Here is a 26,623-nt window from a genome sequence, read left to right as displayed (position 1 = left end):
CGGTTCGGAGGCCGAAAAAAACATGATTAAAAGCTTACCCAGCCGCTACCAAAGCTATCCTTTTAAACCGTTCAATCACTCCAGACAACATCAGTATGCTCAAGAATATGGACAGCACGTGTAACACCTCTCTTTAGAATTTACGGATTTTAGTCACAATTAGCTTGAAAGAAGCTGGAGAAGCATTACATAGGCCAACATCGGCAAACGTGATGGCCTGCGAAAGAAGTATTGGAAAGGCAGACACGACACAAAAAAGACAAGGCCACTCAAAACCCGCCGCGTTGGAACTGACTGATGCAAGGGTCGAAGCACTATTAAAGGGAACTTTAACAAAAGATGAGAATGAGGTGTGCTGGGTGGCTGCCATGAGGACGACAAGACGAAGGATTGAGCCACCTTTCCCATACTTGGCCTCTTCTCCTCTAGCTAAGGCACTCCGCCCGAGCCCTCTGTCAGAGAGATATGACAGAGGGGGAGTCCTTCCCTCAAAAAACCTATAGCAAGGACAGTCAAATACCTGTCTGCCCGGACTATCAGGCGAGTGGAGGAGCAGGCGCAGGAAGGGAGTTGCCGGATTTGCCGGTTTACCACCAGCAACCGGCGGATCAAATTCCACATACTTCAGCACGTGCAGTGTCTGCGTGTCTTTGCGATTTCCAACACGTGTCTTGAGACCAAGTGCTGATCTACCACGTGACACACAAGCCATGAGACATTGACCTATATGTCTATGTGGTTGATCAGGACACGTGGGAGCAATTCGGTCAGGAGAGTATGAGAAGCTCCCTGTCCATGGCTGCATGCACCCCCGATAGTGGAGGAAAAATGTGACACTGCCAAACAGAGGAGAAGAGCGGCCGGCGATACGGCCCCGTTCACCATTCAGGACGCGTCCTGTTCTCACGAGGCTAGGTCAGACAACTCAGGACCGGCCCACCCACCATACTCTGGCCGAGGTGATGGGCAAGGCACACGCTAGCCAGGTGCTGCTGCAAACCCAGCGTAGCAGAGCCCCGTTGTTGTCACAGGATGGACAGGACTGGAGGAAGGCCACCAAGGCCATGCAATAACAAAAGAAGAAGGTCATGTCAAGAGCGCCAGCTTCTCCTAGAGGAAGTGGAGCGCCTCCGCTATGGTACCCGCTAGCGAAGCTAGCTCTACCCAAATATATTAATTGGAGACCATAGTTGTCAACGGTGAGAGTGTGTGATGGACTGTATGTGTGAGCTGAACCAAGCCAACCCAAACCGAGCCCAGTCCAATCCAGCGGAGCAACAGACCTGGCTCTCCGCTATATAAGCTCGAGCATTCGCAGTAGAGAGGCAGAGCTGTCTATGCCTGTATCATTGACTGTTGCATGCTTTTCACTGTAACTACTTATGAATAAAGCAGAATACAGGTATATGCACTTCACACTAATTTTTAAGTTGGTAGAGTAGTAATGGGCAGCGCACAAAAACCTTTACACTAGTTAATAACCCTAAGTGCTTCAAACAAGAGTAAAATCAAGTGCTTTCAGCTCGAGCAATTTAACTGATGCAATAAATGTCATCGCAATGATTCTTCAGTATGGTCAGTTGAACGACTGTACTGTAGAGTTTGAGATCGCTAGTTTTCAAACTTAGAGGTTTCAAGGTCAAACCCTCCGTGAAATGAGTATTTCCTCACTAAATTTTATTTGTGATTACTGAAAACCTTACACAGACAGACAAAAAACACAAACATGGAGATTTACATATAGATAGAAACTATTGAATGTCCAGCGTTGCTGAGATGATAAAAGTTTGTTGCCCAAAAAAATTAGTTTTATTCAAAATATACATCAGATGCCATTCTAATTTTCATATGAAGTTTATTGTGTATTCTCTGTACAATTTTTATTTTTGTGTACGGTGTTTATTTCTGTCGAATTCATTGTGTAATACAGCTCTCTCTATATATATATATATATAAATATATATATATATATGTATATATACATATATTTGTATATACATGTATATATGTATATATATATTTTTATATATACATATATATGCATATACATATATATTTATATATACATATATATATATATATATATATATGTATATACAGTATATATATATAACCTAACATAGTTATATATATAACTATGTTAGGTTATGAAAAACTATATGTACATGGAGTATATAACAATCAATATTTGACAGCTCCTGCTTTTACTGCAACTCCTGCAGTGGTTGAAAATTATGACTCTTTCAGAAAGAAAAGAAGAATTACTTTAACTGTCGAGGTGAGATAACCTACCAGCCAAATTAATATTATAGTTGTGGTAGACCTTGTGTAATAAATGATAAGATGAAATTTTAAATTATTTGGACTTTCTCAGTGTAATAAAATTCAGAGTAACAGGCTAGACAATACTAGTGGTGTATTTGCTAATCTAATGTTTTTGTGTTATTAAACCTGAAAGAGGTGTACATAAAAGGACATAATTGTTTCTAGTTTGAATGAATATCTCTGTATATCCCTGTATATCTCCTAAATTGAAAGATTTTTACTGATAAATTACATTATTTTGAAAATTGCAGAATGTTCAAGCACACTGTGCCTCTTTAAATCCTCTGCAGTACAAGGTTCCTGAAAGAAGTTATTCTACAAACAGAGTTATCAGAAACCTCAATGCCCTGACTGACTATAATATCACTATCAGAGCTACTAACAACGAAGGCCTCAACAGTAAATATTACATATCTGTGAGAACAGGAGAGCTTGGTGAGTAAAAATTCGAATGTTAAGCTAAATGAAGCATTTAAGTTATATTACATGTTTGAAATCATAAACAGAGGTAAGCCATATCATTGAAAGTATAGAAGGTTTGCACAATAGCCTACTTTCAGGTTCTTATCTAACATTCTCTGTACGACTGAATATTGTAGTAGCTATTGATGGTACAAATAATGTACATACAAATGTATCAAATCTTCTTTGTATGATTTAACATTGTTGTTGCTATTATTGGTACAAAAAATATGTTAACACACACAGCCTGGCCTTAATTTTGGTAAAACTTAAAAATTATTTTATTAAAGAGCCATGGAGTGTGCCAGTCATTACGGATAAATACTCTGAGAATATGACCTGTGTAATCATTGAGTGGGATGAGCCTCTGCAACCAAATGGAGTCATTACCAAATATGAGGTGAGTCTAAAATTTTTATCAATAGTGGTTATTGAATTTTTACAAAAAAATAGGCAAATGCAATCAATTATATGGCAATGGTTACTAAAACCATTTAAGCATATTCTCCATCAACTTCATTAATACTAAGATTTTATATAGTTTTTGATGCAATAAGTAAAAGTGTCATCAGTTGTGACAAATGCTCAGAATATGCACTTGCAGCATAAATGTGCAAAAACTGGTGAATCACATCCAGACTGGACATCTACTACAAAGAACTCTTTAACAGAATGCACATATGAATCAGGAGATCGTGTGAACTGCAGTCTACGAGCAGCCACCAAAATTGGTCCCGGTCCAACAGAAGAAATTATTGTTCATGTCACATGTGATAGTAAGAAGTTTTTTTTTATCATCATGAACGTTGTATACACAGAGTTTTTTTTTAAATATATTTGTAGTTGATTAATGTCTAATTTTTTGATCATGGCACTCAATAGCTTCATTTGATTGTGGAACAAACTGTTTGCTAAACAATTTGTTAGTAACTCCATTTATACACTAGAGACTAGTGAGTTGACTACCCGCTACACTAATCGTTACTTACTAAGACGGGCTTTCAAGTTAAAGTTAGGTTTAATTATTATTTTATATGTACTTGTACTGCTAAATATGGGTTTTAGTCCAAACACTTGATTATGGCAAAATACTATTTACTTTTTACCAGAGCCGTCTCCTCCAGTCTTTTCTTTAAGTTCTAACGGAACTTTCGATGACACAGTGACAATCAACATCTATCTGGAAGTAAGCAGTTTTAAGAATACAATGTTAGTATTTCTACCGCAACAGTGATGATAGAAATCTATAGCGATTGATCAGATATAAATTATTATTGATAGTTTTTTACTTGAAGGCTAAGGTTTCTGTTTGTTATGTTTTTTTTGTGTCGTTTTGATGTCTTAATGCAATTTCATGACAAAAAATTTAAAATATAAACAATCATGTGATGTATTTAGTCAGCTATTTTTTGTTATAGCCAATTTAACACAAGAGATGCTCTATTTTAGTGGCAGCTGTAATCAAATTACATGTTATTGTGCATGACGACAAATGTAATATGGCATTGTTTCTATTGTTAGACTTCATTGTCTTTTGTTCTTTACTACTAAATATGGGAATGTATATACGCAATTTGCCAATTCATAACCTCTATATTGCATATTGACACAGCAAAAAGAGCTCTGTCTATAAGTAGGAAAATTAAAAGAAGGGTATTTACATGTATGAGCATACATGGTAAAAGATGTCATAAAAATTGTAATCTTACAAAACTTTCTTAGCACCTGCCTTAATGACAACTGTAACGTAATAGTGCACTTCATGTAATTCTTATTATTACATACTGAATGACCTTTTAGTTGGCTTAAGAGTTGTCTCTTTTACAAATACCATCTATTATAAGGATTTATTGCTATTCAAAATTTGTTGTGCCGATTTAATGTTGTTAAATAATTTATGACAGCCACTACTTTTATAATTTTGTCAGGAATCTAAACACAAATGCCAATATATCCAGTCCTACTCGATCACCATCACTGAGGCTAAAGAACACCTGTTCTTCTCTGTCAGCAATGCCTCTGCTGGTAGTATCCTAGTGCCAGGTGCTCTCCCATTCACAAACTACTCTGTTTCTATCACAGCAACTAACAATGCAAATATGAGCAGTAAAACAGAGAGGTTTATCATCACTGCTGAAACAAGTAGGTGTAACTATACTAATAATATTTTAAATTATTGATTACCCATTATTTCTTTCCAACTTTATAAGACTGTTGGACGTAGATAAACCCTTTTAGGTGATAAAATTACTGGCTGACTTTGCAATCAATAAAAAAGAAAAAGCCCACTTGCTAGCTTAACAACTTTAATCAAGTATTTGTTTTATAGAATTTAGCGGTGATAAAGGCAATCCCTATGAAAGTCAATGTCAAAATACTCAAATACAATATAGAGACTACTTAACAGTATGACTAGATAACCACTTTAAACATTCACTCTCTTGCACATAGCTTTTTTATTTTATGTAGCCATTAGTTATCAGGTTAAATAGTGCTTTCAAAAACAGTATATAATTTATGATTACAACCAAGAACAGCCAAATTTGTTACATTGAAATCAACTTTTGATTGGATGTAAATATTGTAAAAGATAACTAATTAAATGTTAGCCTACTTTTACAAAAAAATTCTAAATAGTTTGTGACAAATACAAACATTATGAGCAAAGCTTTGTTCCCGTAACATATCTGACTGTTATCACAATTTAAATTTTTTTGTAAATATCTTTACTTTTATAAGGATGATGAAATCTGAACTAAAATTAATAACTGGAGAAATTAAAAAAACATTATTGCTAAAATAGCTATCAAGATACTGATTTATTTTTTTATAAGTTTTACCGGTCTTCTATAGATAATAAACAGTAAATATAATACACTAAGGCATATTGTTATGTGAAACATAACTCATTCTTTCAGCAACTACGTTTACTCAAAAAATTATTTTTTAGGTAATTATGAATAACATGTCTTTGGCTAAGTAGTGTTGTTTATTGAATCTATAGTTTTTGAAGTTCTAGTTATCTACAGTGATATTGACTGAACTGGAAATTTTGTTAAACCAAGTGCATTTGCACTGTTGTTGTGTCTATTTTTTGACACCCTTTTCTCACTTTGCGTTCTAAAAACCCATTAGATTAATAAGTTAGAAGATACACAAATTGTTATCAAATCCAACTAGTCTATTTCACATCAGTTTCTGTTTGAGACGTTTTAATTCTTCAAACATTAGTACAGCTTTTGTATTTATAGGAACCAATACCCAGTTACATTTAACCCGAAGGTTGCAAGATACATAGATGCTTATAAGAGTGATTTTACAACGAGGCTGCAGACATACATGCGTAGCAAACAAGATATTCAAGAAAGTTAAAATTACACTAAAGCAAAACTGTTTGGAAGAAACTGAAACTATCAATGATAATTGCAATTGTACTTTACATGCAACCTTTCATACCTAAATACTATTGAAATAAACACCCACTTCATGGTTATTGGAAAACACAAGCTTTGTACAAAAAGTATTAAAAGTTAGTTGCTCATTAAATACTATCAGTAGTTGCAGAATAAAGTGTTAAATTCTGCAAATAATGTCCGACTATACAGTGTTCTTTCTTTATTTTCCAATTAAATAAAAATTAACAATTTGTCTATTCCTAGAGGCACCAGAGGTACCAATAACGATGCTAGTATCCAATGCAAGTTGTGTTACGGTCAACTTATATAAACCAGAGATTCCCAATGGAGTGATTCAGAGTTATACGGTAAGAGAGGCTAAATTGTCTAATAAAAAATAATTAAAAAACGACTGTGTTGGTGATTATGCATAACATTCTTGCTCTGTTATAAGCTATTTAGAATTATGTAAATTACGTTTTTCTTCCTCATTTAAAAACCCACTTCATATCATACTTTTGTTTGAGATTTTCAGTAGATCTCATATAAAGATTTTTGACATTTTCGAGCAATGGATGCATGCTTCTTTGATACTAAGAATAACTTTAATGTTTTTATGCCATAAAAATTAATTATCTAAGAAGAATTTTGTGGCCAATACCTTTTATTATTTTATTTTATTTTTGCAAATTCTGTGTTGTAGGTAAGTTGTACCCACTCAGAGTCAATCATAATTAATGTTGAACTAAAAGCTGATATGGATGAAACAGCTAAAATAAGTTTATGTGGGATTCCTTCAGCTACTCTCGTTAGATGCAGTACTTCAGCAACCAACTCAATAGGACAAGGAATGGTATCAGAAAACCGAGTATATTCACAGCTAACAGGTTAGTGTTCCTATAGCACTAAAAAGTTCACTCAAAAACAGCTATGATAAAACTTTGTTGTATTCACATTACTCATGGCGGCTATAAACTTTGCCTACATACATTTATATATAATAGAAATTTTTAGGCATTTTGTACAAAACTACCATGTGTTGATGGAATTGATATATTGTGACCAGTTCATTTTACCTAAAATCTAAAACTATCGAATTTTATTTTGAATTTAGAACTCTTAACACAGCTACATGTAAGTGCAATTGCTATACCCAATAGCTGCCTATATACATGTGGTTTTACCATTATTGCAGTGACAAACTCTCAAGGGTCCAATATGGAGTTGATTAAAGGAGCCAGTAAAGGAATTTCTTTGAAAGTCAAAATAAAGAAAATTAGCATAGAACGTGGTACTATTGGGTAAGTTGTGTCTGATGTATTATTTATTCTATTTTGCAGAATGAACAGTCACAACTTAATTTGGAATTTAAAATAGTTTTTTGCATCCAATAACTGCATACAGTATTTGTCAACTTATTTAAACGTGCATTTTTCCTTGTTAGAAACTACACTGAAGTAAGGGCATGAAGAAACGATAGTTGAGTCTCTTTTGGCCTTTCCATTGCAGCTACTCTTGCTCTAATCTGTTCTAAAGAACCATTAATTTGGAACTAACGGAAAGTGAGAGGCCTCAAAATGGAGAATAAATATGAAAACTGATTATTCTTGATTTGATTTAGTTAAAGAAAAGCTGAATATTGTGAATATTAATAATAATAATAAAGCCTAATATTGAGAACTCTTGGCTAAAATCATTAATATGTATAAACAGTAAGTTATTTTGTTAAACTTCTATACTAAATGAATTGAAAAAATCTGGCTTGTCATTATGCAAACTCAAAAGTTTCAAATAGATAACACTTTTTCCAGTTCAAGCGCCAATTTCGTCAATTATTGGATAATCTTGCATGAACTGCACGCATTCACATCTTTAATTTTTACTATTACAAAAGTCATGTCTGTTTGATGGCTGTTTGTTTAAATACAGGATTAGAAAAGAGAATAAATGTTTTATTTTAGCGAGACGCAAACTTGTTACATTTAGGGTAATAGTCCAACACTCAAATAATAACTCCAATAAACCTTCCTCCAGCATTTGAAAATAATTGGGCAAATACTTGTTCTCTGTTCTTTGTTGACATAGCTAACAATCTTCTAATGTATTTCTCTCAGCATCTTTGTGCTCATAAAAAATAGACAATGAATCAGTTTATTTTACAGCACGAGTCAACTCCTACAGTAGCAAGTGGAATTTTGCAAATGTAGCTGCTATATTTTCCTTTTATATTGATCCATGGTCAAAAGCAAGAATGCATTCTTTAGTCTCACAATAATGGGACATTGTTCATGCATATTTATGATTTCAAGCTATTTACAAGACTTAGCCTTAATTAATTGTAGGTCATACCTTGTGATGTTAACGAAACAGCCAAAAGGTCGAAGAAAAAGAGACACAGGAAATTGTGGGTGCACAAAGGAGTCAGCAGGTGACCGGTACAAAGAGTCAGCTGAGTGTTACTGCTACACTACTGCTGAGCTATCCGCTAAACAAATTAGAGACAAATACATATTCCTGATTGGGGATGAAAAGAACTATGGAGAGTTCAATAATGGAGAGCTTGAAAAGGAAGCAGAATACCTGATATACATAGCTGTCAAGGTAGAGACTGAGGTTAGTTAAATGAAACTTTGATAATGAACTTTTGCCAATGCAGTGAATAAAAACCAGTGTTCTATTACGTACATTCACTTTCTGTTTTGGTATCGATAATTTCCATCAACACCTTTTTTTGATAGTTGCCAATAGTTGGTTCATAAAACTTGAATTTCTATAGTACTGTAACAAGTTAAATGAACTACTAAAAGTCAAACACGGTATTTTATGCATTTTATTATTTTGGAAATGTAAAATCTTCATTGCTACTAAAGACCATATATGATAACACTTTGGAACTAATTGCAGCTTTTTATTTTAGGAAGGACTTGACCCACTTATAGAGCTTCATCCTGACTACATCACTGCAATAGGTTAGTAACATTGGTAAACATTGTGTATTTGTGTACAAATTATTCTCAAATTGTTTAATCATTTCATTAGAATCAAAGTTTATGAACAGCTTCAATTTCAGTTAATTCTACTAATTTTCTAGCTCCTAAAGGTGACCGCTCAGGTGGAGTCATAGCAGGAGCAGTGGTGGGTGGTCTTGCTTTAGCAGCTTTGGTCATTATCTTACTCTACATACTGTGGAGGTGAGTAACTAAAAGACATACTTAGAGTAAATTGGCTACAATTTGTTTAAACCATGCCAATGAGCCGTTTTAATAAAATAACTGTTGTTTCTCTAAAGCTATAACTCTTGTATGCATATCTATCAGCAGCTTAAATGTATAGAAAAATTTACTTAGGCTGATTGTGTTACAAAAGCATTTTCATAGTTTTTTCTATTTGTATTTATTAAGAATCAGGAACAAGTCACTTGAAAAGACAGACAGGACAATGGAGTTTTTAACTGAGGTTATAGACACAGGTAGTGAAAATCATGGTAAGGAGATGTAGTCCACATAGAAATTGGTAAACACATTTTAATTTCAATAAATTAGATACATACCGACATTCTAGTTACGTGCAAGTTTAATGTAATAAATAACGGAGACACCATAACAAGTTTCTATAATGTTCGAAACACAAACAATTTAACAAACCCAAAAAATTTATTGATTGCTAACATCTTGTCATCTTGCAATACTGATATTGATTTAAAACTTGTTCATATCAAACAAGTATGTGATGTTTCAGCAAATAGAACTCGTGAAGTCACTGCCAGGCTTTCAGCGCAATTTGAAGAAACAACTTACGGTAATATGGAAGAGCTAAAGCCTAATTCAGAGGCAATACCAGTTCACAAACTTGGATGGTACACAAAGACCAACAAATCAGCCATCAGAGACCAGTATGATGTGAGATCTATAATAATACTATGTTCATTTCATTAAAACGAATAATTTAATAATAAAAATCATGAAGTAATAATTTAATGTCAAATGCTTAATGTTAATGTAATTAAATTTATCATGTCATAAAACTAACTGATAGAAAAATGTCATTGTGACCACCAAATGGAGCAAATCATTATACTACAGAGCATTGATTTTTGTATTGCTTTTCAAATAACTATGTTTCCTACTCACAACTGCTCAGTCATACCAAAACATAAATTTTGTATGAAAATATTTTGGCAAAATGCTTAGCCATATATGTATTTTTACGAAATAGAATTATGCCTGTCGCTGGTAGCAGAAACCATATTTTCAAAACTGTTCTATCTTGACTGCTGTAAAATTTTAGAATGGTTGAAATGCATGTTTATTACAAATATAATTAGACTGTCATAACGCAATCACGGTTAGTACAGTGGTAATTTTGTAATGTGTATTGCAACTATAGCTATATTTTATTTTTCACAGCAGTTAGTAATATATCACACAAAATATTACACATGCGTAAGTTTTATTATGAGGGCAGAATTAATGCACTAAAAATAGAAGTCAATAAAAAATAATAATTATCCAACAAGATCTCCAAGTATTCATCCACTTTATTATAGTAAATACCTAGGCACCTTTATCACATTGATACTGCTGCTCAAAATTTTATGTCCTTTGCTTATATATATTGTTGTGAAGCTCATTACGCATACAACTAACAACTTATCCTATGAGTCAGCTATTGGTGATTGTAGATATACATAAACCTTTGACATAAAAGCTTCAAAGCCCTTTTGGCACAACTGCCCTCACCATAGACATATCAACACGCCTAATCAAAAGTACTTCTCACACTACATAATTAACCACAGTGCCCTTTCCTAGTAAAGGTTTTTTTAACTTCCACTTTTGCCCTCAAATGTTTTACCATATACATTTTGGATGCTTATTGCAAGCTGGAATGTGGAGAAAAAACTGGTATTTGAAATTGACTTTTTCTATTGTAATATTATGCTGTAAAGTTTTCTTGTATTTTATTACTATAAATGTTTTCTTTAATATAATATGCTATGTTGGTGTGCTAGGTTGATGGTATGGTTTTTAATTTGACTGATTTTTTTGAGGTTTTTGACTAAACATTTTTTTATTATTCACAAATCAAAAAGTTGACCACAACATTGAGAATGTTTTGATGTTTTTTTGCTTGGTTGTAGACACTCAAACGACAAGCCTCACCTAAAATGGACGTTGCCCTTGAGCCTCAAAACAAAGGAAAATGCCGATACAAAAACTTATATCCCGGTGAGTCTGTGAGACAATGGTTTCTTTGATGGGTTATCTTTATTGTGGAACAGTGTTTTATTTCTGTAATTTTTAACATACAAAGAATTCTGCCATCACTAGCTAATTAGTTGCAACAAGAAAATCTCCATATAACCCAGCCAGCTATAGCGTGCTTTTACTAGTTGGTATATATTTCAGTTGGTGTGCAATTTTAAAGCACTCTTAATAACCTTGACTTGTTCAGTAAGTATTATCTGCGTGATAATGAAGTGAAAGCAAAACCTGAAAAGTTTTGCAAAAAAATCAATATTATTATCATAGTTATGGCAACTGCATCTGTTTCAGCTGATGACCACAGAGTAAAACTTTGTGGAATTCCTAAAGGAAAGAGTGATTTTATTAATGCTTCCTTCTTGAAGGTAAAATAAACCTATTTTAATGTTACTATAAGGATCATCAAATTTTATGACTTGCTACTCATTACTAAACCAGCAAAGTTTTATTAACTCTATTTATCATCAGTTAAATGTAGAGTTCATAGATTAGATTTCAAGATTTGAATTTATCTGGCTAGTCAATGTTTTAGAGCAATTAAATTATAATGGCTTCAACTAAAAGTTGCTTTCTCGTTGCTGTCATTGAGTTAAATGTGAGCAAAACATGCATTATTTGCACATATATCTAAAAGTAAAGTTGCCCAACATCTGAAAAAACTTCTTTATGTGGATATGTTTTAGGAAATGTTGAATGCAACAGTTTTTGGTGCTTTATCTATTGTACTTGTTATTTAACCTTTACTCTTTTTAAAGACTTGAAGATTTGATACCAACCGTACCTCATATTTTTTGCCTCCGCATCACAATTTAAGACATGATTGCAATTTCCTTTCTTTGACTTTTTCAACTGCCAATTTGAAAGAAGTTTATAGCAATTAATAAAAAAGTTGGCCACTACTTTTGTGCAGCAAGTTCACTAGATATTATCTTTGTATTTAGTACTTCATATGAATTTTGTAATGTTGTAGTATTTATGGTCGCCTTTTTAAAAAAATTCTCAATTGTGAAGTATATGTTTATTACCAAAGTTTTAGCGAACTACTGTGTACACTAGAACTTTGTCAAGTATTTCATATTAGTCTAATTGCTATAATATTGTATACTAATTACATTTCACAATCATACCTAACACTCCTTACACTGTTGTAGGGGTATTCAAGGGATAACCAGTACATAGCTGCGCAAGGTAGGTTATTAGTAGTCCTACAATCATAACATGTGGTTGTTGCTGATTAATTTTTATTGAATATTGGTTACTATTACTAGATATTAAGCTTTATTACGTAAAAAAAGTTCACTAAAATGTTTAGTAATGTTCTCATCAAGTCATTTTACACCTACTTGTAGCGAATAACAAACTTTTATTTGTTATTTGTACAGATGGATGTCAATGTCAAAGAAGCCTATTACCCAATATGATTGAATATCGCAAACTTATATAATATCTGCTATCTTATTCAGGCCCTTTTACAAATGAAACGGTTGCAGACTTTTGGTTGATGATCTGGGAGCAGAGGCCAAGTGCTATTGTCATGGTTACAAGAGCCATTGAGAACACTAAGGTAGTGTTATCAGTATATTTTCAACTCAGTAGACATGCACTTAACTTCACTTAACCTAATGAATGAAAGTAAATAAGATCCTCAACATTTGATTTTACTTCATTCCAGGATTGGCATTATATATTGGATATGTTGTATAGTAGGGTTTATAAGGCATTAATATGTTGTATAGTGGGGTATATAAGGCTTTAATATGTTGTATAGTGGGGTATATAAGGCTTTAATATGTTGTATAGTGGGGTATATAAGGCTTTAATATGTTGTATAGTGGGGTATATAAGGCTTTAATATGTTGTATAGTGGGGTATATAAGTCTTTAATATGTTGTATAGTGGAGTATATAAGGCTTTAATATGTTGTATAGTAGGGTATATAAGGCTTTAATACATTGTATAGTAAGGTATATAAGGCATTAATATGTTGTATAGTGGGTATATAAGGCTTTAATATGTTGTATAGTGGGGTATATAAGGCTTTAATATGTTGTATAGTGGGGTATATAAGTCTTTAATATGTTGTATAGTGGAGTATATAAGGCTTTAATATGTTGTATAATAGGGTATATAAGGCTTTAATACATTGTATAGTGAGGTATATAACGCATTAATATGTTGTATAGTGGGGTATATAAGGCTTTAATATGTTGTATAGTAGGGTATATAAGGCTTTAATACATTGTATAGTGAGGTATATAAGGCATTAATATGTTGTATAGTGGGTATATTATGCTATAATATGTTGTATAGTTGAGTATATAAGGCTCATATATGTTGTATAGTAGGGTATATAAGGCTTTTATATGTTGTATAGTGGGTACATAAGACTTTAATAGGTTGTATAGTTGGGTATATATGGCTTTAATATGTTGTATAGTGAGGTATATAAGGCTTTAATATGTTGTATAGTAGGGTAAACAAGGCTTTAATATATTGTATAGTGGGGGATATAATGCTTTAATATGTTGTATAGTGGAGTATATAAGGCTTTAATATGTTGTATAGTAGGGTGTATAAGGCTTTAATATGTTGTATAGTAGAGTATATAAGAATTTAATATGTTGTATAGTGGGGTATATACGGCTTTAATATGTTGTATAGTGGGGTATACAAGGCTTTAATATGTTGTATAGTGAGGTATATAAGGCATTAATATGTTGTATAGTGGGTATATAAGGCTTTAATATGTTGTATAGTGGGGTATATAATGCTTTAATATGTTGTATAGTGGAGTATATAATGCTTTAATATGTTGTATAGTGGAGTATATAAGGCTTTAATATGTTGTATATTGGAGTATATAAGGCTTTAATATGTATTCTATTGAACTAAGCATTATTTTTTGTCTCAGCCTAAAATTTTATCACTCATAATTTTCTGGCTTTATATATAATATATTTTCTAGCCGACCTCGTTAAACCTTTTTTAATCTAATGTAACTGTACAATAAAACCCAAGCGATGCTGTTTTCGAAAATGGCTTTTTGCATACTTGAACAGTTAATGGGCATTAAAAAGAAAAATTAAACTTTATCCGCTGACTTTGGAGTGACGCAATTCGAACTGTTACATGTAGTTGGTAGATCCAAAGGAGACAAAATCGTTTCAGTAGGCCTACTAATTACGTTACCATACACTTGAAAAAATTAATACACATTGAAATGGATTATTGTTAGCAGGCTAATGGAAGTTGTCTAGTTCCTGATTGTCAGTTCGAAGCGATTTTAATTCCGACTTTGCTGCCATTTTCATAGAGAAAATGTAACCACTTTCACATAAAGAATGCTAAACGGGAAAATGGCCGTTGTTTATATTTCAGTCATTTTGAGAAGGTTTTCAGCCAACAGCATATCGGCATATTTGTTATTTCAATCATAGTTAAATTTCAAGCATAAATCTGTTGAAATTATACGTTGAAGTAGGATTTGTATGCTAAAACCGACAGCCATCATGTTCTACTACGTAAAACAAAATAGTCATATATTAGGTACGCCGTAGCCCGAGGGCGCGCCGTACACCAAAGGTATAGTCTGTCAGCACTTGTTGAGTGAACTCAATTTTTTTCCATTTTCAGAAAAAGTGTATGCAGTACTGGCCGCTAGAAGTAGGAGTTGCCAAAGTATTTGGTGAATTTTATGTTTCTCGAAAAAGTTTGAATTTGTATGCTGAATTCTCAATGAGTCATCTAGAGGTTGCTAAGGTGAGTTTTATCTGCTAATTATCAAATATGAAGACCTATAGTCTAATATTTGACTGAATGTGAAAAACTTTAATTCGTCCTGTCGGTACATTTGTGTGTGTTATGCTATACTTTGTTCTTTGAGACACTGGAATAGTTCAATATAGTAATAACTTTTAAAGCCTTATACAATAATGTGATCAGATATCCATTTGAAAATAGTTTTCTGTCTAGTAAACATGAAGAACAATTTTTGTTCTTACGAAGCACTTGTTTGCAAAATGATATGATATTCTTATATCTAAGTAGAACCGTATTCTTAGTAAATTAAATTCAAGTATTATTTTTTCTTTTAGTAAACTACTGTTTTATAGTAACAAAATTGATAATAAAAATACCTCTTTCTGTTGTGCAAACAAAAACTTTTTCTACTAAAGCCATTTTTTCCATATTAGAATGGAGAAAAGAGAACCATCACTCACTTCAACTACTTGTCATGGCCTGATCACGGTGTTCCTGATATTGAGATGTTTGTTTCATTTCACCGACTCATCAGTTCTAGGATTAGTAACAGTGAAACACAGCCTTTGCTTGTCCACTGCAGGTAAGATTTTATTCACAAAAAGATGCACAACACCTATTTGAACATGCAAATGCAGTGTAGCGCCTTGCAACTAGCAGTAAAATTTTGAAGTAAACAAAAACTTATAAAAACTCCTAACTTATAGCCTCAAATTAGTCTTATACAAGTCTTTCTGAGCATTTTGGTTTATCTATTTGTTTGTATAATAATTCTCCATAATTCAAAATATTTTCAGTCAGCAGAAATAATGACTTTGTTGTTCAACTAAGTAACAAATGTCAAATGTACCAATAACACATATACAGTGGAACTTCGATTCTGAAGTGCTTTGATTCTTGACGAACTCGGTTTTCGACCAGTAAAATTGAGATTGGTTTGTGTCGGAACTTGATAATAGATTCGGTTCTTGAACAAACCGGAGCACGCGCTTTATAGTAAAACGTTTGGAACAGATCATGAACCAGCATAGAAACATTTGTTAACAAAGGAAGAAGCAAGCTACGCTTAATAAATTATTTACAAAAAAAGCGAAACCTTCTGGGATGAAGTCCCTCGACAGAAGATATTTGCTAGAAAGACAACTCCTTTAGTCAAGTTACCCTAAATTGTTTCGGAGAAAGATTCTGCTTCAAAGGTGTGTGTGTGTGCGTGCGTGTGTGCTTGTGCGTGTGCTTGCGTGTGTGCCTGCGTGCCTGCATGGGTCTTTGCGTGTGTGCTTGCATGTGTGTATTTTATTTCATCAGTAATGAAAATATAACTTTAAGCAAAAAAGATATAGTTATAATATTGATTAAGTCAAACAAAAAAATTAAAAGCTTAGTTTCTATTTGTTAAGGCATGATGAGACCCACATGCGCAGTAGTGCTGCAGCTACAAGTCCAGGCGCTGATCATACAGGAATTGGCGAACCCAAACAGCAGTTCTAAATTAATCTAGGCTTAACAAATGACTTTTAACATTAAATTTAAAACTAGTAGATGCAGTTGTTTTGCGTAAGTCTATTGGAAGACTGCTTCATTGTGATGGTACTCTGGATTCGATTGTTTTTTGATTTGAAACAGTATAAAATAATGGTAAAGGTAGATTGGTTTCTAAAATTCTGGTGTTATATCGTAAGTATTTTTAGGTTTCGTCATCACTTGAATAAAATTTTGAATGAGCTATCAAAATAATTTTATAGTAGTGAAGTTTATCAGCAGGCAGCAAAGACATCTAAACAAACAGGAACCGAGATGAAGTTAGTTTTGGTTTTTTAAATATTATGCGCCATACACGTTTTTGTGATATTAGCATTTTTTTTAAATAACAAAATTGAGCATTTCTCCATGACTACAGACAGTAAATAATTTTTGAGTTAATAAACGCATTGTATATTAGTTTCATTATGATAATACTTTGGGGTAAAAACTTGGAACATCTACTATTCAGGCCTGACATAGATCCTATCTGCTTATTCAGCTTATTGATGTGTATATCCCATATCACGTGATTGTCCAAATGAATTCCTTAGAACTTGATTGAAAATGTCTCCTTCAACTACAAACCAAATAATTTTATCATTTTTTAATTGAATTTTTTTTGATGATTTCTCATTACATTGTACATTGTTTTGTTCATGTTTATAGTTAATTTGTGTGTATTACACGGTTGTTCAATTTTTTAAAATTTATTTCTGACTATACCAATGTCATTATTCAATTTGTTGGACTCAAAAAATAAATTCGTATTATCAGCATATATAATAGGTTTTAAATAATTAGTAGATAACACAAGATCATTAATATATATTAGGAATAAGGTTGGACTCAGGATAGAACCTTGATGAACACCTAATTTTATACTTGAAAAGCTAGATTTATAATTTTCTATGCAGGTTACCCGTTTGGTATATTCCAAATAAATTTTTATCCAGTCAACAGAATTTGATGAATAGTGCATATATTTTAATTTTTGAATGAGTATATTGCGGTTAATAGAGTCAAAAGCTTTACTAAAATTACAAAAATCAAACAATATCCTTAGTACTGCTCTGCCATGGGTCATTGCCAATAAAACTTTATTTGTGAGCTTAATTAACACTTGGCTAGCCTTTCAATCTTTTCTGAAACCAAATTGTTGTGTCGTAAGAATACTGTTATTTTCTAAATATTTGCATATTAGGGCATTGACAACTTTCTAAAATTTTTTTATTAAAAACTGGAAATATAGATATTGGTCTATAATTTGATAAAAGTTTTGGTGAACCCTTTGTAAACAAAGCTTTGACTCTTGCTATCTTAACCCTTTCAGTCCATAAACGCATTTATGCGTTTTCTTGGGACAACTGCCGTAGATGCAGTATTGCGACTTTCCCAACAATTGCGTAGTTACCTGGTTTTATTTTTCATTGACAAAATAACCCATGGCTTTCAAGACTTTTATAAAATTGACATTGTTGTGTAAAGATTTTTCTATAAAATCAACCTAAAACAGCAAAGCAATTTTAAACGTTTGTTTGAGGATTTTTGATCTATAAACAAATATTTTTTGTGTGAGTTCGTTAACTACCACGCGGGAGTTGGAAAACAGGTAATTAGTTTTGTTGATGACATTATAGCCTGTTCACATTTAGATTTTAGTGATTATACAAATAATTAAAGTAGCAACACAGTCTCTGATAGTAGTGAAAGTGATAATTTTGTATGAGTAAGGAACACTGTGGATGATCGTTTTAGCTTTGAATCGATTGTAGCTTCACATAGCTTTATCATCGCACAAAGTATAGATTGAATTTTTGCATAACAATATTGGTTGAAATGTTGGAAAAATGAAATATGTAACAAAAATGTTCTAGATAAAGATTGAACTTAAAAAAATACTGTATACCTATCATGAAGCAATATCAACATTTCTTTGGTACAATGGCTAGAACCAGGCCAATAGCAGACTTTTTATAAGGTTAACAGTGAAAGAGTTATCAGCAAATATATCTAACTTTAAGCTGGTATTTATAATATAAGCTAGAGGATAAGCTAAAGCAGGTGCTGCAATTTTCACAAGCTTTGCTGGAATTGAATAGGGCTTTATTTGCATTCAGCTTATGTAACCGATTCTCATCATCATCCTCACCAACACTGCTAAACTGAAACTGCAGGTCTGTTGGTAACTGATACAGATTTTCCACACTGTCCTGAAAGCCTGGAGCGTAAAGTAAATGTGTACTTCCTGTTTATTATTTTTTTACACAAATTTTGGTGTAAACGATCTGTTGCACTTATCACAGTTTCGCTATCAATTATGCACTTTTTGGTATTGTATCTTAACCTAGAATGTGTTCAATGTTTCAAGAGCATAACATACCAAATTTTTACTATTTGTTTTATGCTTTCATCATCATAAATAGAAAATGTTTTATTTATAATAAACATAATCTATAGCTACCCATTTTTATTCATAGTTAGTAATAAAATGTGCAGTTTATGTTGTAAAATGTTAAAAAAATACTTTACTGAAGTGGTTTTTTGAGCTTGGAACAGATTAAAAGTTACATATTTTAGTTCTAATGGGAATAATTATTTCGGATATCAAACCACTCGTTTTTTGAACAACTTGCTGGAGCAGATTATGTTTGAGAATCGAAGTTCCACTGTATCAAAGTTATCTGGTTAGTTTTAAAAAAGAATCGTTTCCTTTAGAAACTACGACAAAGTTGGAAATGTTATTTACTTTGACAATTTACTGATTCATTGAGTTTTTTTAGGATTTGCGACAATAAAAGCAGCAATGCATATAAGCCTTAGCATAACTAGAGTTACATTTAGATTGTAAACTTATAAAATAAGGGCGAGAAAAAACTTTTGAATATGCTTATTTTTTAATGGCAAACCCTTAAAATACCTCGGCATTTTTGCAAGCAAAACCAAGTTCAACCATACTTAGCTTTTAGTTTTACAATTAGTTGCCTCATGAAAGTCTTTTTGTCGTTTGTTTAGTAGTCAGAGTAAGGGCAGGATAACTAGACCGGCGCATTTAAAAATTTTGATTTTCGCAATACTTAAATGCATTACAAGAAAAAATATCTAATGGTTAACAAAGTCTATATTAGCAAAGGGAAGTTTTGCTGACCGTCTTTTTTAGTATAAGGAACTATCTGGCTTTGCATAAACTCACCAGAGTTATGCAGTCATGCCTTTAATTGTAATACATCATATTATGTTTTAGTAAGTTGTATAGTATACTGTATTATAGTAAACTATGATGTGGTTTCATGAAGTATCACATTATGTTTCTGCATACAATTTACTAGACTCTAAATATCTGATTTTGTTATTGTGTTCAAAACTATCACACAAAATACATGATTTGGACAGTAATTAAGGGATAATAAAATATTGCTTTTTAGTGTTCTGAGCAATAAGCTTTAGAAATTTAGATCAAAAGGCTAACAACTAAACCAATCATCTACTGCTAATCTTGCAGACTAAAATTTACCATAAACAGACAGTTTTCCAATATATTAAAAATGTTTCTTATTGTAAAAAGTTATTAGTTTACTCTGTTAAAAGTATGCGGTCATCTATTTAAATGGCAACTCAAGAATCTACATTCATATTCATTAAGAGCACTTGCAGTTAATAAAAGTATTTGTCTATTGTCATTGAAACATCTTACCTTAAAATTAGAAGTAATCTTGAACGATGCTGTTCTAAATTTTAGTATTTTATCGAAACTGGAATGCAATCATAAACACATTGAAATTAAATCACTTTGTTTTAACAGACCATTTAAAACTAACAAATACAGGTAATTAGAAGTAGTCCACAGTTCCATGTTTATGTCTTCCACCACGTAACAGATTAAAATATGGCATCAATGAAAAATCGCTATCCATATGCGTTTTAGTGCTGGTGTTGGGAGAACTGGAACTTACGTTGCTCTTGACTACCTACTTGACCAGGCAGCAGCAGAAGGAAGTGTAGATGCTTTTGAGTGCTTGAGTGAAATGAGAACAAGAAGGCCTTGCATGATACAAACTGTGGTATGTACAAAGCTTCTTAACAAAAAAAATGAAAATAGGCAACATACGACATACATACATGTCCTAGAAACTACGTATATTTTACACAACAGATCAGAAGATTCTAGATGGGACCATTGCTTTCATTATTGACAATGAATTGAGTTGATAGAATAAGTATGTAGCCTTGGTTATCTATCTAGTTGTCTTCAAAGATGCAGTCATTCATTATTCATATCTAAACACTTCAGGAACAATATGAACTGCTACATGATGCTCTCTATGAGTCACTATCAACTGCGAGGTTTAACTGCCAACCAACAGACATAGAAGCTAAAATGGCAAAGCACGTGGAACAACCAGGAAGTGATGTTGACCTCATCTCAGCTGAGTTCAAGGTTTGTAAAACTTTGCAGAGACAGTATTTAGAGCTGGGGGTTAAAATTGTAGATTCACATGAAACTATTAATAAGGCACCAAAAGAGGTTATACCTTGCCATTAACATGTAAATTATGTGAAACTTCTCATAAACATAAATTAGGAAAAGTCTGTCAACAGTTGATCTTAATTTGCAGAAAAATAAGAATGATACTGAAACGATTACATTATTTCATAATTCGCTTAGACAAATTCTTCTGAGACAAACTGTTTTCCTTATCTTGTAATATTCCTGTAAAACAATGCTGAATACCACACCAGAAGACAAGCTTAAAGCTCAAATACAACACTATTTCTGAGCACTATTACAATTCAGTATGTTTATATTACAGCATGCAAAAGAAAGAACTGGTTCTGTTGAGCATTCTTTTCTTCCAGGAAAGGACCCTGCAAATCATGATAAAAATCGATTCCATGAGATACTCCCATGTATGTATCTGTCACACCTTCTCTAGCAAAAGAATGTTTCACAACACTTGCGAGCAAACATGCTGTATCAGAATTGTTTTCTTTGGTCTATTGCAAACTTTTCTAATTGTTTTAGCTGAGAGCTCCATGCCATTCCTCACAGATGGAGCAAATGGAAACTACATCAATGCTGTATTTGTTGATGTGAGTACATCGATTAAGTGCATCTTGAATCAGAGGTTTTTGGGCAGTATTGGTAATTACAATTCAACTCAGGCATCGGCTTTTAACTAAACTATACAGGCTTTGCTAAAACTTATACTATATTCTGTTTCTTTCACTCAATTTGCATAACAGGATAGTGTAAGAATGCTGAAAAAGCTGAATCCTTAAAGTTCTCAAATTTTTCCTAGCACATATATAAATGTCTCCTAATTAACCTTTTAGTGCCAGTTCCTTACATCTTCACTTCTTTTTAGCATGGCAATTATTGTGGCAGTCCAGGAGTTAATACCACAATTGTTAAGGTAAAAATATTTTTCAGCTTACAATCTATTATTTTAGGGGTACAGAGATAAAAAAGAGTGGATAGCCACTCAGCTACCACTAGCCAACACTCTTGCTGACTTCTGGCAGTTGATTATTGAAAAAGACACTTCAATCATTGTACAACTTGAGCCCAGCCCGGTGAGTGTGGCAATATAAAGCCTACTGGCTCCTCTAAATCAATAAATTCAGTTTAAAGGAAATTATGCTTGAACGGCTGGTGAACAATTTTATTTTTTTCTTGTGTAAGCAAAAATAATAATGCTTACTTAGCACCCGCCATATTGTCATGCAGCTCTGAGCCTTGGGACAAAACTTGCAAGTTGCTTTTGTTGTTTAGCACAAAATATATGGCAATTTGTTATTTATGATATTTTTATTATTTACAAACGTGAAAAACAATTTATTTATAAATTACAGTGCATTATTTGCATTGGTATTCATAAAACCTTTGTAAGTGAACGCTTATGCACAGTTTTATATCAGTTTAAAATTATTTTAGTATCTTCATTTCTAGATTGCTTTCTATCCAATGAAAGATTCAACTTCTCTTGAAATCAATGATTTTGTGATAAGAAGAGAAAACACAACTGAAGGAAGTGCAGCCAACCTAGTTGATCTTTACCTAAAAACAAAACAGGTGCTTATTTACTTATTCAATTTCACTCTGTCATACATACTGTATGTTCTGCCTACTGCTGCTCATATTTGGTATTTTGTGTTTTTAGTTTTCATCAGAACCAAATTTTAATGCTATAACTGGATTAAAAAATAGGTTGTTTTTTGGTTCATTTTAAGTAATCACCGAGTTATAGTGAACTAGCAGTCTACTGAAAAAAAATAATTTTGAAAAGATTGCCAATGAATAATTTAGAATTTTGGAACAAAGACAAGTGTTAGTGTGAAGTGGTTGAAATTATGCTGTGAGTTACATTGATTGATTACTAGACCAGAATGCAAGTCCGAGTGATCATACTAAACGAAAGAAGCTCTGAGTCTCTTCCTACACCTGATGCGATTATCTCCTTGCAAGAGACAACTGCAAGAGTGCAGCAAGAGATGATGTGCAAGACAATGTGTGCCACCTGCTTGTAAGTATTTTTGCATGAAAAATTTCCTTTGAAAGTTTCAATTTTTCAATTATAATATTTGAGACAACATATAATTTTATTTATTTCTTAGCTTTCAATGATTTATGATTTTCCATTGCAAAATATATTATACTTTTTATGTTTTTAATCTTTGCATTGATGCTGGCAACTCATCGTATGTTATACAAAAAAGTATTCCAGTGGCTGATACAAATATTTTGCCTCTATCAGGGATGGTAGCACCAAGTGTGGACTTTTTATCTGCGCCCACAATGCTATAGAGCAACTAAAGACAGAGCAGCTGGTTGATGTCTACACCCCGACTGTGATGGCTCAGCTAAGACGACCTCAGTTCATCTCTGCCATTGTTAGTAACTTACTACATTTTTTTTTTGCTAGTGTATGTTCTTTTTTCCTGCATTTGCAACATTCCTCTTTTCAAATTTTTCTTAATCATTCATATGTTCGAAATTCATTGACTAGTCTCTTGCTCATAAGAACCCAATTATGTTCTAGAGTAATTTTTCATGCTTAATGGAAACCAGCTTCTCCACAAAATAAATAAACAGCTGCTAATTAGAAAAATTTTCTAAGTATGCTTATTAGCTATATTTTAACACCAAAAACTTAAGCGGCTTTCTAAAAATAATGTAGTTATTTCCTATATAATAAGAAAGTAAGTTAAGGTTTGCCTGATGTATTTTTTTCACATCAGTTTGGTGCACTTGCATCATTCTCATTTTAAATAGTCTTTTGCACAATAATCTGCCCTACATCATCATTTTAACTAGAAATTCCACTGTCATACAGCCCACGACCAAAGTGATATTGGAAAAAAGAAAGGGTACTGATGGTTGAGAAATGCAATATTAGTAGTCAAATGACACTGCAGTGCAATAGGATAACTGCAATGGTAGCTGTAATGTACTGGGTGTGGGTGTTATTATATACAACAAACAGCAATAATGAAAGAAAAGATTATATGTTTATATCTCTCTCCCTGCAATAGGAGAAATGCAATATTAGAAGTAAAATGCGCTGATATTATTAGAATAACCAATATTATTAATATAGTAATACAGTAATAATACAAAACAAATGAACAATTTTGTTTACATTTAAAAACGTCATAGCTAACAATATCAAGAAGTATCAAAAAGAATATCCAAACTTAGTAATAGTAATACAGTAATAATAGAAAACCAATGCACAATTTTATTTACATTTCAAAACGTCATAGCTAACAATATCAAGAAGTATCAAGAAGAATATCCAAACTTATAATTAAATATCGTAATCTCATAAAAATCGTTAGAAAAAATATCATCGTCATATCCTTTACTTACACTGCGTTGGACATCAGTTAGAATACCAAAGTACTCAAATGTGTCTGAAATGTCAGTTAATTTGAAATCGGCAAAAATGAAACGATTTCAGTACTCCTACGTTAATCACCGAAACCTTTGACAATGCTATAGACTGGTGAAAAGTGCACGTTATTTTTTCGTGAAATGCGCACGATTTAATCGTTCTATTCTTTGTCGCTCGGCGTTTCAATTTCCGGTCTTAACTTTTATAAAAGGGAGGCTTGACAAGTTTTAATAACGATTTTCGTCCAAATAAATCTGTCTATTTGTGTATAATCCGATTAGATGGATAAGTGTTAAGATAATAACGACGGTTTGCAAAGACATGGTAACATATTTAAATATGTTTGTATGTGTTTTGTATTGTTATTATACTTTAATTACTCTACAAAACGATGGTAAAATTTGCTGATGAAATTTTGATTCAAGGGTTCGTCTCATTGTTGATGAATAGTTTTCGGGAGTTGTGTGCACATGTGCATTTATCATAAATCTCCCAACCAATCGCTTCGCTCTGTTTGGTCGTGAGATTAACTCTCTAAATTACAAATTTGCTCATAAAAGTATAAATTTTTATTTTAGCCCTGCACTTACCGTTTCAACTATTTTATGTAAAGTTATAAACCCATATTTAGCACACACATAAAAGTTTTACTGTCTTTATGTGGCCAAGAAATACTATTATTACCTTGTTTAATTGTGCTGAATTCATGACTAAAATGAATGACTATCAATATCTTTTACAGGACCAGTATGAATGGCTATCAATATCTTTTACAGGACCAGTATGAGTGGCTATCAATATATTTTACAGGACCAGTATGAATGGCTATCAATATCTTTTACAGGACCAGTATGAATGGCTATCAATATCTTTTACAGGACCAGTATGAATGGCTATCAATATCTTTTACAGGACCAGTATGAGTGGCTATCAATATATTTTACAGGACCAGTATGAATGGCTATCAATATCTTTTACAGGACCAGTATGAATGGCTATCAATATCTTTTACAGGACCAGTATGAATGGCTATCAATATATTTTACAGGACCAGTATGAATGGCTATCAATATCTTTTACAGGACCAGTATGAGTGGCTATCAATATATTTTACAGGACCAGTATGAATGGCTATCAATATCTTTTACAGGACCAGTATGAATGGCTATCAATATCTTTTACAGGACCAGTATGAATGGCTATCAATATCTTTTACAGGACCAGTATGAGTGGCTATCAATATATTTTACAGGACCAGTATGAATGGCTATCAATATCTTTTACAGGACCAGTATAAATGGCTATCAATATCTTTTACAGGACCAGTATGAATGGCTATCAATATATTTTACAGGACCAGTATGAATGGCTATCAATATATTTTACAGGACCAGTATGAGTGGCTATCAATATATTTTACAGGACCAGTATGAATGGCTATCAATATCTTTTACAGGACCAGTATGAATGGCTATCAATATCTTTTACAGGACCAGTATGAATGACTATCAATATCTTTTACAGGACCAGTATGAGTGGCTATCAATATATTTTACAGGACCAGTATGAATGGCTATCAATATCTTTTACAGGACCAGTATGAGTGGCTATCAATATATTTTACAGGACCAGTATGAATGGCTATCAATATCTTTTACAGGACCAGTATGAGTGGCTATCAATATATTTTACAGGACCAGTATGAATGGCTATCAATATCTTTTACAGGACCAGTATGAATGGCTATCAATATCTTTTACAGGACCAGTATGAATGGCTATCAATATATTTTACAGGACCAGTATGAATGGCTATCAATATCTTTTACAGGACCAGTATGAATGGCTATCAATATCTTTTACAGGACCAGTATGAATGGCTATCAATATATTTTACAGGACCAGTATGAATGGCTATCAATATCTTTTACAGGACCAGTATGAATGGCTATCAATATCTTTTACAGGACCAGTATGAATGACTATCAATATCTTTTACAGGACCA

General features: G+C 32.7%; 1 protein-coding gene across 1 annotated transcript in view; it reads left to right on the top strand.

Moving 5' to 3' along the window:
* The first annotated feature begins 1,032 nt into the window (after nt 1-1,032).
* The window catches only part of LOC137404716 (receptor-type tyrosine-protein phosphatase kappa-like), a 50,107-nt gene continuing 24,516 nt past the window's right edge, over nt 1,033-26,623 (top strand). Inside the window, exons 1-29 of the mRNA XM_068090948.1 lie at nt 1,033-1,138; nt 2,196-2,278; nt 2,577-2,760; nt 3,078-3,187; nt 3,392-3,563; nt 3,897-3,973; nt 4,716-4,929; nt 6,447-6,550; nt 6,886-7,069; nt 7,378-7,483; nt 8,525-8,795; nt 9,100-9,151; nt 9,274-9,373; nt 9,584-9,666; nt 9,921-10,081; nt 11,323-11,410; nt 11,738-11,811; nt 12,598-12,634; nt 12,910-13,010; nt 15,080-15,205; nt 15,640-15,788; nt 20,649-20,784; nt 21,015-21,161; nt 21,535-21,631; nt 21,747-21,814; nt 22,175-22,297; nt 22,674-22,796; nt 23,105-23,247; nt 23,479-23,614. Coding sequence (XP_067947049.1) covers nt 1,033-1,138; nt 2,196-2,278; nt 2,577-2,760; nt 3,078-3,187; nt 3,392-3,563; nt 3,897-3,973; nt 4,716-4,929; nt 6,447-6,550; nt 6,886-7,069; nt 7,378-7,483; nt 8,525-8,795; nt 9,100-9,151; nt 9,274-9,373; nt 9,584-9,666; nt 9,921-10,081; nt 11,323-11,410; nt 11,738-11,811; nt 12,598-12,634; nt 12,910-13,010; nt 15,080-15,205; nt 15,640-15,788; nt 20,649-20,784; nt 21,015-21,161; nt 21,535-21,631; nt 21,747-21,814; nt 22,175-22,297; nt 22,674-22,796; nt 23,105-23,247; nt 23,479-23,614 — 3,555 coding nt within the window. The remainder of the gene's footprint in view (nt 1,139-2,195; nt 2,279-2,576; nt 2,761-3,077; nt 3,188-3,391; nt 3,564-3,896; nt 3,974-4,715; nt 4,930-6,446; nt 6,551-6,885; nt 7,070-7,377; nt 7,484-8,524; nt 8,796-9,099; nt 9,152-9,273; nt 9,374-9,583; nt 9,667-9,920; nt 10,082-11,322; nt 11,411-11,737; nt 11,812-12,597; nt 12,635-12,909; nt 13,011-15,079; nt 15,206-15,639; nt 15,789-20,648; nt 20,785-21,014; nt 21,162-21,534; nt 21,632-21,746; nt 21,815-22,174; nt 22,298-22,673; nt 22,797-23,104; nt 23,248-23,478; nt 23,615-26,623) is intronic.

Source organism: Watersipora subatra, chromosome 9, assembly GCF_963576615.1.
Source record: "Watersipora subatra chromosome 9, tzWatSuba1.1, whole genome shotgun sequence".
NCBI lineage: Eukaryota > Metazoa > Bryozoa > Gymnolaemata > Cheilostomatida > Watersiporidae > Watersipora > Watersipora subatra.
This window is presented reverse-complemented; position numbering and strand designations above follow the sequence as displayed.